This window comes from Triticum aestivum, chromosome 3A (assembly GCF_018294505.1).
Source record: "Triticum aestivum cultivar Chinese Spring chromosome 3A, IWGSC CS RefSeq v2.1, whole genome shotgun sequence".
NCBI classification, from domain to species: Eukaryota; Viridiplantae; Streptophyta; class Magnoliopsida; order Poales; family Poaceae; genus Triticum; species Triticum aestivum.
In genome coordinates, this window is record NC_057800.1 from 513,541,706 (window position 1) to 513,557,626 (window position 15,921).

Consider the following 15,921-nt stretch of genomic DNA (forward strand, 5'->3'; position numbering starts at 1 on the left):
CTCCTTTTGACTTCCGCATTGTGTCCTTGCATCGACAATGACCCGGCGGAGATCATCATCATCGGGCACATCGTCTGGTTCCTCTTGATCTTCAGCAGCTTCCCCCATTGCAGCATCACCGTATTCAGGGGGCACATAGTTGTCATCGTCCTCTTCTTCTTCGCTGTCTTCCATCATAACCCCTATTTCTCCGTGTCTCGTCCAAACATTATAGTGTGGCATGAAACCCTTATAAAGAAGGTGGGTGTGAACGATTTTCCGGTCAGAGTAAGACTTCGTATTCCCACAGTTAGGGCATGTACAACACATAAAACCATTCTGCTTGTTTGCTCGGCCACTTCGAGAAAATTATGCAGGCCCTTATTATACTCGGAGGTGTGTCTGTCACCGTACATCCATTGCCGGTTCATCTGCGTGCATTATATATAATTATGTGTGTCAAAAGTAAGAAAATTAGACAAGTATCTATCTAAAATAAGATTTTTTTTCTTTCAGAAAGAAGATAAGAACAAGAGGCTCACCATGGTGGTGCCAGCGACGAGATCAGCGCGGGCGATCGATGGCGGTGAAGATGGGGACGGGGCGTGACGGACCGCTAAACCTAGACAAATCTTGGGAAAAAATGAAGCTCGGAGGTCGAGCTTCGAGAGGAGAAAACTTAACTAACGTGGCTCATGCATTTCATCGAACACCTCATGTGCATAGTAGGTGAGCTAGAGCACCCAAATGCCCTCCCCTCGCAGGCCAAAAAAACAGAATAGTGTGGACTGCTCTGCTCGCCGGCGAGGGGGTATATATAGGAAACTCATTTGTCCCGGTTCGTGGCTGGAACCGGGACTAAAGGCCCCCCTTCTGTCCCGGTTCTAGGCACGAACCGGGACCAATGGCTGTGGGTCAGGAGCGAGGCCCATTGGTCCCGGTTCTTGTCTAGAACCAGGATAAATGGGTCCACATAAACCGGGACAAATGCCTCCCGAGGCCCGGCTGGGTCCCTGGGCGCACGAATCAGGACGTATGCCCCCCATGAGTTCCGGTTCTTGACTGAACCGACATTAATGGGCTTGGCACGCTTGAACCAAAGCCCTGTTTTCTACTATGTGTAGTTGCGGGAGAAGTTACGTACGAAGGCTAATCTCGTGCGGATCCTCAGGAGCATATCAGACGTTCATCTCGCATCATATCCAACGGCCATGGACTAGTCTGGTATGATGCGAATCATCAGATGTCCTTTTCCGTAAAAAAACGCACACACACAAACACGCACGCTCTTCATACAGAAACAATGATAGTTTTCTTGGAACTGTGCTGTTTCACATCGAAGCACAATGATGGATGAATCCTTAATCACAATAACAAAACCGGAAAGTGTAACTATAGCATATACTACTCCTTACAAGTACTCGTACGTACGTTGTTCAGATGCACACATACATACATCTTGCTTGTCGCATGCAGTGCACTGAAGTAACAAAACACTCGACTTTCATTCCCACGGACCACTCCACACACCACAGCAAAATATAGCCAGCATATAGGTTCTGATGTTGATAATTCATGCGATCCGTATAATTTCTTTTTCTCTTTGGAGAAGGAGGTTGTTGCATAACTAGAGCCGCGCGAGCGTCTGCAGGTCGACGGGGTGGACGTCGGAGGGCTGGGCGGCGCTGTAGGCCCGCCTCCCGACGAGGATGTTGGCGGCCTCTGTGGGGTGGAAGGCGTCCCAGAAGAGGTACTCGTTCCGGTTGGCGCACGGCGTCTGGAAGGGCAGGCACGTCACCTGCCCGTTGTTCCTCCCCACCCCGCAGCACCCCTTGGTCAGCTCCGTCAGGCCTGCATCCACCACACCCCTCCATTTCTCTCAGCTTCAGACTACTCTCGGTAGTACAAACGTGCAGCTCGGTTACCAGATTCTTCCTTACCGTTGGCCCCCGGCGACCTGATGATGTCCTGGAAGATCCCGTAGGCGTTGATGTAGGTGAAGTGCGCCCCCGGCAGCGTGTTGAACTGGTCCACCAGCTCCACCAGCTTCCGGTTGAAGATCTCGATGGCGCCGTTGATCCGCGCCACGCAGGTGACCCCGTCGGAGCTCTGCTGCGCCAGCTCGTTCGGGCTGCACCCCACCTGCCCCACCCCCATCAGCGCCACCTTCCTCGCCCCGTTGTTGTACAGGATCTGCAAGCACGTCCACATAATACACAGCATCAGCCAACAGCCATGCATGCGTTTTCAAGATGAGCCATGCATCAGCCAACACTCGATCGTACGTGTTGGCACTACGTACCCTGAGCTGCTGCGTGTACTGGCTGGCGAGCACGTCGGCGTACTGCTCCGGAGTGTACTGCCGGCTGGTGGCGTAGACGGCGGGCATGAAGTAGTTGTTGAGGTAGTCGTTGCTGCCCATGCCCACCGTGAAGATGCACTGGCTCAGGTGGTTCGCCGCGGAGTCCTCGTCCCCCAGGATGCTCACCAGCTGCTGCACCGCCGCCTGGTAGTTCTGGAGCTGCCCGCCGAAGCTTATGCGCTGTCCCTGCGTACCATGTTTGGCAGTGTTCGTGCAACGTTAATTAGCTAGGCCACGTTATTTCATCAAGAGGATCATATATATCACGTTTCTTCTGCGAAAAAAAAGTAAAAAAAAAAGTTTGTGAGTACGTGCCAGTTGCTGGCCGGTCTCGTCCCTGATTCCGGCGGCGGCGGAGGCAAAGTTGACGCCGGAGAGGAGTTGATCATTGTTTGCTCCCGCGTACGCTGGGATGTAGTCGTCGAAGCCCAGAAGCCGAGCTGAAAACAGCAGAAAATTTATTAAACGTGCGGGTGCTAATCCGAACTTGTGTTCTTTTCTCTCTTTCTTTTGATGGTGCATGCATGGAATGGAAGTAGACCTAGACAGGGTGAACATCTACATCACTAAACTTATTTAGTCACTAGTTCGTTAGGACGCCAGACAAAATCGACATGGATATGCAGGTGAACTTCATAACCAACGATTTATTAGTCTTTAACGAATTGCCACACGGGCTACACGCATGAGTACAGATGCGCAATGGCCTCCTTTAGCCTTGATGATTCCAGCGATCACCTGGCTCCAGGCACAGTCACGGGGTGCTGCTTAACTGGGTTGAGCCTCGCAGCTGCATCGTCCGTCCGCGCGCTCCTTCACTAAAATCGTGGCCGCCCGTGCGCGTCATGGATGTTTTTCCTTTTTTAGACTACCAACCTAGCTAGCATACGGAGACATCGTCATCACCGCAAGTGAAGGACTGAAGGGGTCTCGGGTTGACCACAAGTAAACACCTCGTACATTCAGCCGATCTGTGCAGTCTTAACTCGACTAGGAAATCACATGCATATTGATCGATCGAGCTAAAAGGATCCTTCATCTGATAAGCTGCTTTACTTTACAGGAGCTAAACACGGGGAAAGAAAAGAAAAGAAAAGAGATGAGAGAGGGATCTTACAGATGGCGTCGACGGTGGTGAGGCCGTTGCTGAAGCGCCCGGTGGCTCCGCCCGGGAAGTCGATGCCGTAGGGCGGGTAGTTGGCCCGCGCCAGCGACGCGATGTCGTTGTTGTTCCCGTTGTCCACCAGCGAGTCCCCGAACACGAAGTAGCACGGCACCTGCGGATCGCCGCGCGCGCTCCGCCCGGACGCGGCGGCCACCAGAAGCACCACCACCAGCAGCCACGGCGAGACACGCTCCATTCCTCGCCGCCGCTGTAGCTAGCTAGCTAGCTGCTTAGCTTGGAAGGTTCGAGGCCGGCCGGCGGCGGACGGGCTGGGTAGGTGGGCGGAGGAAATGCGTGATCGACGACCGGAAGAGACCGGCACATTCGAGCCGTATTTATAGGGCAGCTGGTTGATGGTGGCTAGAGCTAGATCATGTAATGGCCGACGCTCCGGAAGTCGTCCGGATCGGGCTACCTCTGCATGTGCGTCGTGCATGCATGGTTGGAGCAGTCACGGTTGGGTCGCCGTGGGGCCGTATTGATTGAGCACCACGCGTCGTGGTGCCGCGCCGGCGGCATGCCTGGTGCAGTGTGCAATGCAAGGACTGTGAGATGGCCGGGGGATTTGCAGGTCGCACCGTAACACAGACACAGTGCCGGCTCGTGTCTTTCACGTCAGGCCTGGGCTCAGGATGTCGGCCGGCGTCATTCGTCGTTTTCGTACTATTCAGGAGGACAGCATGCACCCATAGATTGGTGCAAGTGGTAACTGGTGTCTTTTTGACAGTTTTGCTAGTACATGAATGATGCACCCGTAAATGGTGACAAAGTAGTAGGAGTAGATAGTATGCATGTTTGTTCAGGGCGCTTGGATTAATTTGATACGTGTTCGTTCGAAAATTCAATGAATGATGTGTCAATGTGTCATTACGGGTGTTGATGTGAGGGGACTCGAGTTCGAGTATACGTGCATTGCGGTTTCAGAAGAAAAAAAAGTTGCATATCAGCCTTTGCAGCATGGGAGCTTCGAGTCACATGCGCGTGCCTTCATACCCATATATCTATATTTACTTGCATCGACCACATCAGCGGCCTGAATCTAGGCCACCATGTGTCTATGTCCCGCCCCCCACCAAGGTCAGAAAACAAAACGCGTTACAGCATTGATGATTCGAGATATTTCGTGGTTGCTGCAGATTATTGACACGATGTGATAGAAGTAAAAAAAAAAACAAAGGCAACAGATTTACCTCATCTACTAATAAGGAGAATAAGCATTAGCTCGGAGGAATCGGTGTCCTAATTTCATGTGTATTGCACCGTTTTGACTTCTTGGTGCAAGCACCGGCAGAACGATCATGCGTAGGCCCCAACGGATCTCACATGCCACAGTGCTTTCTACCCTGCTCTCGATCCTTGAATTTAGCGTGCGTTGAGGCGGTCATGTAGTACGGTTCGCTGGTGCAGGCGCGTAAATGCGGTCGACGTTTAGAGCATCTCTAGCCGCGCCTTCAAGAAGGCTTTCTAGGTGATTTTTTGGCCATCGGTGTTGAAAAACTGATATAATCACGTCTTAATGGTCTATTTTTTATCGGCTCGGATCGAAATTGGCGTCGGCGGACCCAATCCGAATCCGGCGCGTTGGGGGGTGCTCGGAGGCGTCGGATGAATCGTTTTTGGCGCGAAAAAGACACGGGCCCTCCTTGCTAGCGACTCGTCTCTCTTTTTGCCGCTTCGTCGTCCTCATCGCCTTGTTTTCCGCCGTGAATCAATGCCAAAGCTGCCGCGCTGCCGCGCCGGTCAGGCTCCTCCATTGATGCCTCACGGGCGGCGCAGTGAAGACCGGACGACGCGCGTCCCTCACGCGCCACGCATACGAACGGCGGCCATGCGTACGCGCGGCGCCCTCGCCTATATAAGCTGACCCCCGACGCGCCGGTGTTGCACAGACTCTCCACCGCCGACACGCCGTTTCTCCCCCATTCCTCCCTCTCCACTCGCCATCTCCAGTTCGAACCATGGCCGAGCGCTTCCCAGGTGACGGCGCGGCGACGAACGGCTTCGGCCGCCGCCACCTTCACGAGGACGAAGCTCGGCTCCTCTACGAGGCCGAGTACCCGGTCCCACCGGACATGCGGGTGCCCGGGTCGTGGAGGATCAGCGCCGGCGGGGTTCCGGTGCCACCACCGCCCACCGGGGCGGGGCAGCGTGCGGAGATTGCGCGTATCCGCGTGTCTCTGCCGCGGGTGGCGAGGGAAGGTCCACGGTACGTCCCCGACAGCCCACTTTGAGAGCTCTACTTCCGCCGCCGTCACGTCGAGCAGCCCGAGGCCACCAACGACGTCGTGCCCTCCGGAAGGCTCAACTTCGAAGGCTGGCGCCGATGGTGGGGCGTGCCCGGTCGCATGCTGGAGGCCGTCCTCGAGTACATCGAGGGCGGCAACACGCCGAGGCTGGAGTACCCCACTCCCCCGTCCTTCTCTCGCCGGCGTGGGAACTCGTGGACGCCGAGGCACATGGGCCCGGGGGCGTCCTCCTCCTCATCCGGCCGCTCGTCCGGCTCTCCCTGCCTCCGCTCCGTCAATCTGGATCCCCAAGACACGCATGTCAGCGCGCGCACCCGCAGCTCCGGCGTCCGCATCGACGACTCCACCCCCGCCTCTGGCCGCCTCGTCCTCGTCAGGCCGAAGCCGGAGCCCGGCCTCCCCGCGGAGTACGAGGAGATAGCCTGGCGCGGCTTCTCCGACAAGGACGTCCTACAGTGGGCGCGGGACGACTACCTCCGCGATGAGATGGTCCGGCAGCGCCGGGCCCTGGAGGAGATAGCCGCCCGCAAGCGTGGGCGCGAGGACGAGAATGGCGTGGTGATCCTCGACAGCGACGACGGCGAGGACGCCCCTAGACCGTCCAACCCTCCGCGCCAACCTGGGGATGGTTGCAGCAGGGACGGCGGTCGCGGAGGAGGCGACGACGACGGCGGTGACTACACGCGGTTCTACAGCCTCCTCCGCATGTAGAGCTGCAAGGGCGGCGGGCGGCGAGGAGCGGCGTGGGAGACGAAGGGCGTAGCGTTTTTTTTTCTTTTTTTTGTAAAATATTTTAAATATGTATGAACTCGCCGAAGTTTGGTTGAATTTGCGCCGTATTGAGAAAAAGGATTTTCCCCCGGTTTGTATTCCAAAGCAACCATCCGATACAACCAACGATAGGTGTTGGGGCGGAAACAACACAAGCATGCCCAAAAGAAAGAAAGAGGAAAAGAAAAGAAACAAATGCCGATAACGGTGGATCGACAAAAACGACGAAGCCTCGCGACCGCTGCGTCCACCGGAGATCGCCCACCAAGCTCCGAGACTCTGAAGCGCCGGTACCAATCAACACCTCCAAGAAGGGATGCGACGATGGCGATGCTGCTGCTAAGGGTTTCCCCCGGTACACGGCGAGGAGAGAGGAAGGGTAGCCCCGACGCCCTCCAGGAAGGTCCGATGCCACCCTCAGGCGCCACCGCATTGGTGTCGGCCAAGCCAACAGAGATTTCTCCCGATCCCATCCTCCACCTCAGGCACTTCGGAGCTCGCCACCAAACCGACCACCACCCTGCACCAACACGGACACGAAGCCGGGACTAGGGCAGCAACACCGTCAGCATACGGGAGGGCCCCACCTCCACCGTCCATGACGGTAGCCGACCGGACGCCAAAGCAGGAGCCTACCGGGCCCTCAGAGGCCCAGACAGCTCCCGCCTCCACGCAGCAGCTGGCCCGTCGTCGACGCCGCTGCCCCAGTCCAAGCCGCTCCCCACCCTCCCCATACAGAGAGCGTCGCGGTCGCGCCGGAGCCGACCTGCAAGGACCCAGATGGGGCCCTACAGGCCCAGATCTGGGCCGGGGATGCGCCACCGGCCATCCAGCACCACCGGAGCGCCCCGCCGCCAAGAGGCAGCACCACCGCGGCGAGCGCCGCCGGCCTCCGCCACCAGGACGTCGGGCCACCACCAGCCGAGCACCACCGCCGCCTCCCCCACCTCGGGGAGGAGGAGAGCGCGCGGGTAAGGGACGACCCGCCGCCGCCGACACCACCCGGCCGAACCCGGGGACGACCGCCGGCGGCGGCGGGGGAAAGGGCGGAGGAGGATGGACGAGAGGGAGGTGAGCGCGCGCCGCCCCGGCCGCCTCCCGGGGAGACGGCGGGGGCGGTGGGACGGGGAGGAAGGGATGGGGGCCGGGAAGGGGAGGCCTGTGCCGGGCGGCTGGCGGCGGCGAATGGGAACCCTAGCGGGGGAGCGGGAGCTTTACGCCGTATTTGTGCCGGAATTTAATTTTTAAAATAAATGTGAGCACCGCGACTGAGGAACATTACGCCCCCAATGCGTGGTTTGCGCCGGTGCGTTCCGGGGGCGATTTTTACCGCCTGAGAGGCCAACGGCTGGAGATGCTCTTAGGCTAGCACTGCTGCTGCGCTGCATGCATGAAAAGTTCCAGCCCAGCGTGATATCGATCCACATGACGATCGATCGATCAGAACCACGTACCTAATGGTCTGGCATAGCGTTGTGGCGTTAATGCATGTGGTGTAGTGGTAGCTAGGCAAACTTGTGGACTGATCAACCATGTCAGAGCGTCTATAGCCGCATCCCAAACCCAAACCGTTTTAGACCGGACGGGTCGACCGGTCACTGGCCAGTAAAAAAATAAACATGACCCACGGAACGTCTAAAACTTGCTGAAACGTCCAAGCCATCTGGCACCTTTTCATATTCAGCCTAAATATAGTATGATTATGGAGTGCGGGCGTGCTCGCCATGTTAGCCCGACCCATCACCGACCCCACTTCATTTCCATAAAGAACTCAATCCAAAACCCTAGCTCACTTCACTCTCCATTCTCGCCACGTCCCCTCTTCTCCCCTCTTTCTATTTCTTCGATCTGGATTGAATCCGACGACTCCGGCGAGCATGTCGAGCTCTGGTAACTGCTCCAATTCTGACCTAGATGTCGACGAGGAGATGGCCCTCCGCAATGCGTTGGAGCGGGCCATGGTGGACACAGGGGGCTATTCCGGATCTGCCCCGTCGCCGGTCCCCTGCCAGCGTAGCGCGAACGCTGGAGCTAGCCCCTCCTGGCCCGCGCGCAGCTCTGTGAGGGCTGCTCAGTCCACGCCGCCCCTCCGTCATCCCCTTCCCGCACCGGCCGCTGCTCCGCATGAGGGCAGCGATGGGTGCTAGTGCCCTCTCCACCAGCCCCGCGGTTGCGCACACCAGAATCAGAGACGCACGCCGCCCACTGCGAGAGGCAGCAGGTAAGGGAGAGGGACGGGGCGGAGCAATCTGTTCGCGGCTGCCGCGTTTTGCCGGCGGAGCCCGACAAGGAAGAGCGGCTCCTCGCTTGGGTCTACCGTTGTTGCTTATGACGGCGGAAATGAATGCTCGCCGGCTTCGGAGGAAGAACACCAAGACGCTCCGGCTAGCCATTGAGCAGTCAGAACATGAGGCGACGAAGGCAACGACGGAGGTGGCGAGGGTGACCAAGCTCAAGCAGCAGCAGGACCGGGCCATCCGGCTGATGAAGGGGCGCATCATCATCTCTGATTTTCAAATTTTGTTTAAATATTCAAAAAAATTAAATTTTGTATAAATTTTCAGAAAATGTTTGAAATTGCAAAATTTATTTAAATTTTCAAAAAATGTTCAAATTTTTTGTTCATGTTTTAATTTTTTTCCATGTTTTTAAGATTTGGTTCACCATTTGAAAAACAATATTCGGAATTCAAAATTGTTCAGCATGTCTAAATAGGTGCATACTGCCAAACAAAGTCTCAACTTAGCATGTCTTAGTAGATACACCGCTACCAAACAACAGCAAATGCATGTGTTAAGCATATCTACACTCAATATATATCATAAAAAACAACCATGCTAGTTTGGGAATGCTACTAAACACACCCTTGGGTTATTGAGCATGTCTTTCTTATACGGGTCTCTGACTTAATATTCAAATTTGTTGCAATTTTGCTTCACTGGCACCTACTGCATAGGTAGATTGTGATCAGCTCGGCCTTATGATGGTTGCGCTGCATGCTGCCGCTTGCCAACCCCCGCTTCGCAGCAGGTCCCCTAAGCCTTCGCCCACTTGGTGATCTTTTTTCTATATATTCTTTTTGTTTTTTTTGGCATATCTGTGTTAAGGTCCTAGAGGACTATTTTATTTGGACTCCATTACAAATCTGATGTCGGGTTTTTTACCACGGCAAATCCAATGTTTCATGAAAAATTATGTTCCTCGAGGATGGCAAGTTTACTTCACGAGTATGGCAAATCTGTTTTAGTTCACTTTTTGTCAGAAAAGTGCCATGCTTGCACATTAAATTTATCATCATCATGCCAATATATTTTTTTATGAAAAACTTCAGATTTGTCATACCTAAAAATCTGACGTTAGATTTTTTTTGTTTTCATTTTATTTTTTACACTTGAACTTATCATACGGACATAATAGTGACTCTATCTATAAAGTAAGATGAAAGTTTATTTTAAGAGTCGAGGTGGGTAGATTAGCTCGACTACCACTACACGCTAGGGAACCAGACTTTGGGACAGTTCTTTTCGGTGATTCTCCTAGAATCACCCCCCTCCCCAGCTTCTCTCAGAATCGTCACTTCATATTATTTTTTACAATCCTATCTAGTTAATGTCTAATTAGCTAGGATTGTAAAAAACATATAGAGTGGTGATTCTAGGAGAAGCTGGGGAGGGGGTGATTCTGGGAGAATCGCCCAAAAAAACTGGCCCTTCGACGCCCAGCCGCCCACCGCGGCTCTCGGCGTCCGTGCGTATCCAGACAATACGATGTGGACGTGTGGAGTGTGGGCACTTCTGACCTGCTTTTCCTCTGACGTGTGGAGTCAGGGCATATAAAATGGTAGTATATGGATACATATGCCCTATGAAAAAAATAGTCCGAGACAATTACATTGATTTTTTTTCTCCCCAACGCAAGCTACTACTGTTGGCCTCATCAAGAAATATAAAATAGAAACTTTAATACATATGCATCTCTATTCTTCACTTCAACCTTTTCAGCTTTTTACGTCGGACCACACTTTTCCTTTTCAAGCACTCACCTCTTGCAGAGGATCCCGTTTCCCTTTCCGAACCTACTTTCTCTGACATCCGATCCTACATGTCACATGGGGCATCACCATGAGGCTATGCATTGGCCATGCCCTTACCTGCTCCTGTGTGAGCTGTTGTTAGATGTGGCTCATGTGTATGAGCTTTATCCTTGAACTTGATCTGTCTTCTAGGGATTTACTAGGCTGGGGTCGCCGGATTTCTGTCTCATAGCAACTATTTCGACGGCGAGTACTTGTAGTTGAAGTGGGTTTTCCGGCGGTGCCTTGAACTTGCTCTTCTCTTTCTTGCTCCTTTTAAACTCTGGTGAACTCAAGCAGTTATAATTTTGTATATTCATGTCATCATAGTGCCAATATAAATACCCGGTTCAAAAAATGACATGGGGAGTGAAAGCAAGCTTGGCTTGTTTTTTTCAAAATAGAACTTCAAACTTATTAATTAGAAATAGTAGTTACATCATCAATAAGTAAAGATACAATTTCATTTATAGGATCCTCAAATCAATCCCTAGTGACCGAAAATTTCGCTAGCCTAGCTAGTTCATGAGCCACTTTATTTGCTTTCCTATTACGATGTTTTAACCTAACAAGAGAAAAATCGCAAGCTATGAAATAGCAATCATCAAGCATTGTTGCCACTGTTCTCACAGATTGTCCTCCATTCTTCATTGTGTCAATCACTTTCATATTGTCAGAGTTGATGACAAGAAGATTCCAACCCGCCTTCTGTGCAAGATTAGACCGAACCTTAGAGGCAAAGCTTTTGCTGCTACTACATCAGCACACTAGTCAATTCTCTAGTTTCCTCCAGCAATGAACATTCCTTCTGTACCCCTAAGAAAATCATGATCAAAAGAGGCATCAACATTCAGTTTAACAAAACTCATAGGAGGTCTGATCCATCCCCTGCTTTGATAGTTGTGTTAGGGGATTGTGCATTAACATAATTTGCTATTATAGCCCGAGCACCCATGAAAGTTAGGTGTGCATCTTGAAATTTTCCTTCATGAACCAATTTACATCTACCCCGCCACAAATACCAAGCAATTATAGCAATCAATTCACATGTATTTTGGGAACCTGCTATCACTAAATCTAGATCTGGCATAAGAGAAAGTCCAACGCAATGACCTTTTTCGTCCGCCCACGTACGTTTGGGTCACCGCAGACAAAAATTGTTGGCCTAAAAGCGCCGACCCATTTCGAAAACGCGTCTGCTTTTCGTCCGAGCGAGACTCATTGCCCGACCGAAATTTGGGTCTCAAATGCATTGGCGCATACGCTCGGTGTCCGCCGCGTCCCCACATGGCGGCCGATCAACTACCTCCCATGTCTTTATTAACGACGACCACAGACCGCGGGCTCATGCCTCAGCGGCGCTGAGTGTCCTTTTTTAATCCGAGCATGGTGGGCTCATCCTCTTCCAGCCTCCCCTCCGCATCTAGCCACCCTTTTGCTCCCCTACCGGTGACAACCCTAGCCTAGCTCGCACCATCATAGGCTTCTTCGTCGGCAAGAACAAGGGCAAGGCCCTCGCCTCATCCTCTTCACGTGTGCTCGTGATCCCCCTGCCTCTGTCGGTGTCGGCTCACCCGGCGAGGCAGCGGATAAGCGTCCCAGTGCACCAGGTGATGTGGCACTGGGAGCACCGCATCCCCTCCCGTACCCCGACGTTACCCTGACACATGACTAGCATTTGGATCCAGATAGGATACCAGTGCCGGCGGTGCCACGGACGGCGTGGACGCATGCGGAGGAGGTGCGTCGCCGGCGGGATCTGCAGACGCCGGAGCAGCGCCTCAACCCCACCTAAGCAACAGACTCTCCCGATTGGGAGGTCTGGTTCGCCCTAAAGCACGAGGAGCAGCGCCAGTGCGGCATCCAACATGTGCGGGCTGGCACCCCGCCGCTGTTGGGGAACGTAGTAATTTCAAAAAAATTCCTATGCACACGCAAGATCATGGTGATGCATAGCAACGAGGGGAGAGTATGATCTACGTACCCTTGTAGATCGCAACGGAAGCATTGACACAACGTAGAGGAAGTAGTCGTACGTCTTCTTCCCGATCCGACCGATCCAAGCACCGTTACTCCGGCACCTCCGAGTTCTTAGCACACGTACAACTCGATGATGATCCCCGGGCTCCGATCCAGCAAAGCTTCGGGGAGGAGTTCCGTCAGCACGACGGCGTGGTGACGATCTTGATGTTCTACCGTCGCAGGGCTTCGCCTAAGCACCGCTACGATATGACCGAGGTGGAATATGGTGGAGGGGGGCACCGCACACGGCTAAGGAACGATCACGAAGATCAACTTGTGTGTCTAGAGGTGCCCCCTGCCTCCGTATATAAAGGAGCCAAGGGGGAGAGGTGCGCCGGCTAGGAGGAGGGCGCAGGAGGAGTCCTACTCCTATCGGGAGTAGGACTCGCCCCCAATCCTATTCCAACTAGGATTCCCAAGGTGGAAAGAGGGAGAGGGGTGGCCGGCCACCTCTCCTAGTCCTAATAGGACTAGGGGAGGGGGGGAGGCGCGCAGCCCTTATGGGCAGCCCTTTCACCTTTCCACTAAGGCCCAATAAGGCCCATATGACTCTCGGGGGGTTCCGGTAATCCTCCTGGTAATCCGGTAAAATCCTGATTTCACCCGGAACACTTCCGATGTCCAAACATAGGCTTCCAATATATCAATCTTTATGTCTCGACCATTCCGAGACTCCTCGTCATGTCCGTGATCACATCCGGGACTCCGAACAACCTTCGGTACATCAAAATGCATAAACTCATAATAACTGTCATCGTAACGTTAAGCGTGCGGACCCTACGGTTCGAGAACAATGTAGACATGACCGAGACACGTCTCCGGTCAATAACCAATAGCGGACCTGGATGCCCATATTGGCTCCTACATATTCTACGAAGATCTTTATCGGTCAGACCGCATAACAACATACGTTGTTCCCTTTGTCATTGGTATGTTACTTGCCCGAGATTCGATCGTCGGTATCCAATACCTAGTTCAATCTCGTTACCGGCAAGTCTCTTTACTCGTTCCGTAATACATCATCTCACAACTACCATATTAGTTGTAATGCTTGCAAGGCTTATGTGATGTGCATTACCGAGAGGGCCTAGAGATACCTCTCCGACAATCGGAGTGACAAAACCTAATCTCGAAATACGCCAACCCAACATGTACCATTGGAGACACCTGTAGTACTCCTTTATAATCACCTAGTTACGTTGTGACGTTTGGTAGTACCCAAAGTGTTCCTCCGGTAAACGGGAGTTGGATAATCTCATAGTTATAGGAACATGTATAAGTCATGAAGAAAGCAATAGCAACATACTAAACGATCGGGTGCTAAGCTAATGGAATGGGTCATGTCAATCAGATCATTCAACTAATGATGTGACCTCGTTAATCAAATAACAACTCATTGTTCATGGTTAGGAAACATAACCATCTTTGATTAACGAGCTAGTCAAGTAGAGGCATACTAGTGACACTTTGTTTGTCTATTTATTCACACATGTATTATGTTTCCGGTTAATACAATTCTAGCATGAATAATAAACATTTATCATGATTATAAGGAAATAAATAATAACTTTATTATTGCCTCTAGGGCATATTTCCTTCAGTCTCCCACTTGCACTAGAGTCAATAATCTAGATTACACTGTAATGCTTCTAACACCCATGGAGCCTTGGTGCTGATCATGTTTTGCTCGTGGAAGAGGCTTAGTCAACGGGTCTGCAACATTCAGATCCGTATGTATCTTGCAAATCTCTATGTCTCCCACCTGGAATAGATCCCGGATGGAGTTGAAGCGTCTCTTGATGTGCTTGGTCCTTTTGTGAAATCTGGATTCCTTTGCCAAGGCAATTGCACCAGTATTGTCACAAAAGATTTTCATTGGACCCGATGCACTAGGTATGACACCTAGATCGGATATGAACTCCTTCATCCAGACTCCTTCGTTTGCTGCTTCCGAAGCAGCTATGTACTCCGCTTCACATGTAGATCCCGCTACGACGCTTTGTTTAGAACTGCACCAACTGACAGCTCCACCGTTCAATGTAAACACGTATCCGGTTTGCGATTTAGAATCCTCCGGATCAGTGTCAAAGCTTGCGTCAACGTAACCTTTTACGGTGAGCCCTTTGTCACCTCCATATACGAGAAACATATCCTTAGTCCTTTTCAGGTATTTCAGGATGTTCTTGACCGCTGTCCAGTGATCCACTCCTGGATTACTTTGGTACCTCCCTGCTAAACTTATAGCAAGGCACACATCAGGTCTGGTACACAACATTGCATACATGATAGAGCCTATGGCTAAAGCATAGGGAACATCTTTCATTTTCTCTCTATCTTGTCCAGTGGTCGGGCATTGAGTCTGACTCAACTTCACACCTTGTAACACAGGCAAGAACCCTTTCTTTGCTTGATCCATTTTGAACTTTTTCAAAATCTTGTCAAGGTATGTGCTTTGTGAAAGTCCAATTAAGCGTCTTGATCTATCTCTATAGATCTTTTATGCCTAATATGTAAGCAGCTTCACCGAGGTCTTTCATTGAAAAACTCTTATTCAAGTATCCCTTTATGCTATCCAGAAATTCTATATCATTTCCAATCAATAATATGTCATCCACATATAATATCAGAAATGCTACAGAGCTCCCACTCACTTTCTTGTAAATACAGGCTTCTCCGAAAGTCTGTATAAACCCAAATGCTTTAATCACACTATCAAAGCGTTTATTCCAACTCCGAGAGGCTTGCACCAGTCCATAAATGGATCGCTGGAGCTTGCACACTTTGTTAGCTCCCTTTGGATCAACAAAACCTTCTGGTTGCATCATATACAACTCTTCTTCCAGAAATCCATTCAGGAATGCAGCTTTGACATCCATCTGCCAAATTTCATAATTATAAAATGCGGCAATTGCTAACATGATTCGGACAGACTTAAGCATCGCTACGGGTGAGAAGGTCTCATCGTAGTCAACCCCTTGAACTTGTCGAAAACCTTTTGCGACAAGTCGAGCTTTATAGACAGTAACATTACCATCAGCGTCAGTCTTTTTCTTGAAAATCCATTTATTCTCAATTGCTTGCCGATCATCGGGCAAGTCAACCAAAGTCCATACTTTGTTCTCATACATGGATCCCATCTCAGATTTCATGGCTTCAAGCCACTTTGCGGAATCTGGGATCACCATCGCTTCTTCATAGTTCGTAGGTTCATCATGATCTAGTAGCATGACTTCCAGAACTGGATTACCGTACCACTCTGGTGCGGATCTTACTCTGGTTGATCTACGAGGTTCAGTAGTATCTT

At 51.7% G+C, this 15,921-nt stretch overlaps 1 protein-coding gene across 1 annotated transcript; it reads right to left on the bottom strand.

Moving 5' to 3' along the window:
• Nucleotides 1-1,460: 1,460 nt before the first annotated feature.
• On the bottom strand, nt 1,461-3,843 carry LOC123058515 (GDSL esterase/lipase At5g45670). Its single transcript, XM_044481229.1, has 5 exons — nt 3,459-3,843; nt 2,657-2,781; nt 2,282-2,527; nt 1,920-2,172; nt 1,461-1,830 (listed from the first exon to the last, which is right to left on the bottom strand). The coding sequence occupies exons 1-5, from the start codon at nt 3,700-3,702 to the stop codon at nt 1,607-1,609; spliced, it is 1,092 nt and encodes a 363-aa protein (XP_044337164.1). The 5' UTR covers nt 3,703-3,843; the 3' UTR covers nt 1,461-1,606.
• Nucleotides 3,844-15,921: the final 12,078 nt, after the last annotated feature.

Coding starts and splice junctions, on each gene's coding strand:
- LOC123058515 (XM_044481229.1), bottom strand. CDS start 3,702: ATGGAGCGTGTCTCGCCGTGGCTGCTGGTGGTGGTGCTTCTGGTGGCC. Junction 2,528..2,656: donor ACGAGACCGGCCAGCAACTG/GCACGTACTCAC, acceptor CATGGTACGCAG/GGACAGCGCATAAGCTTCGG. Junction 1,831..1,919: donor CAGGTCGCCGGGGGCCAACG/GTAAGGAAGAAT, acceptor TGGTGGATGCAG/GCCTGACGGAGCTGACCAAG.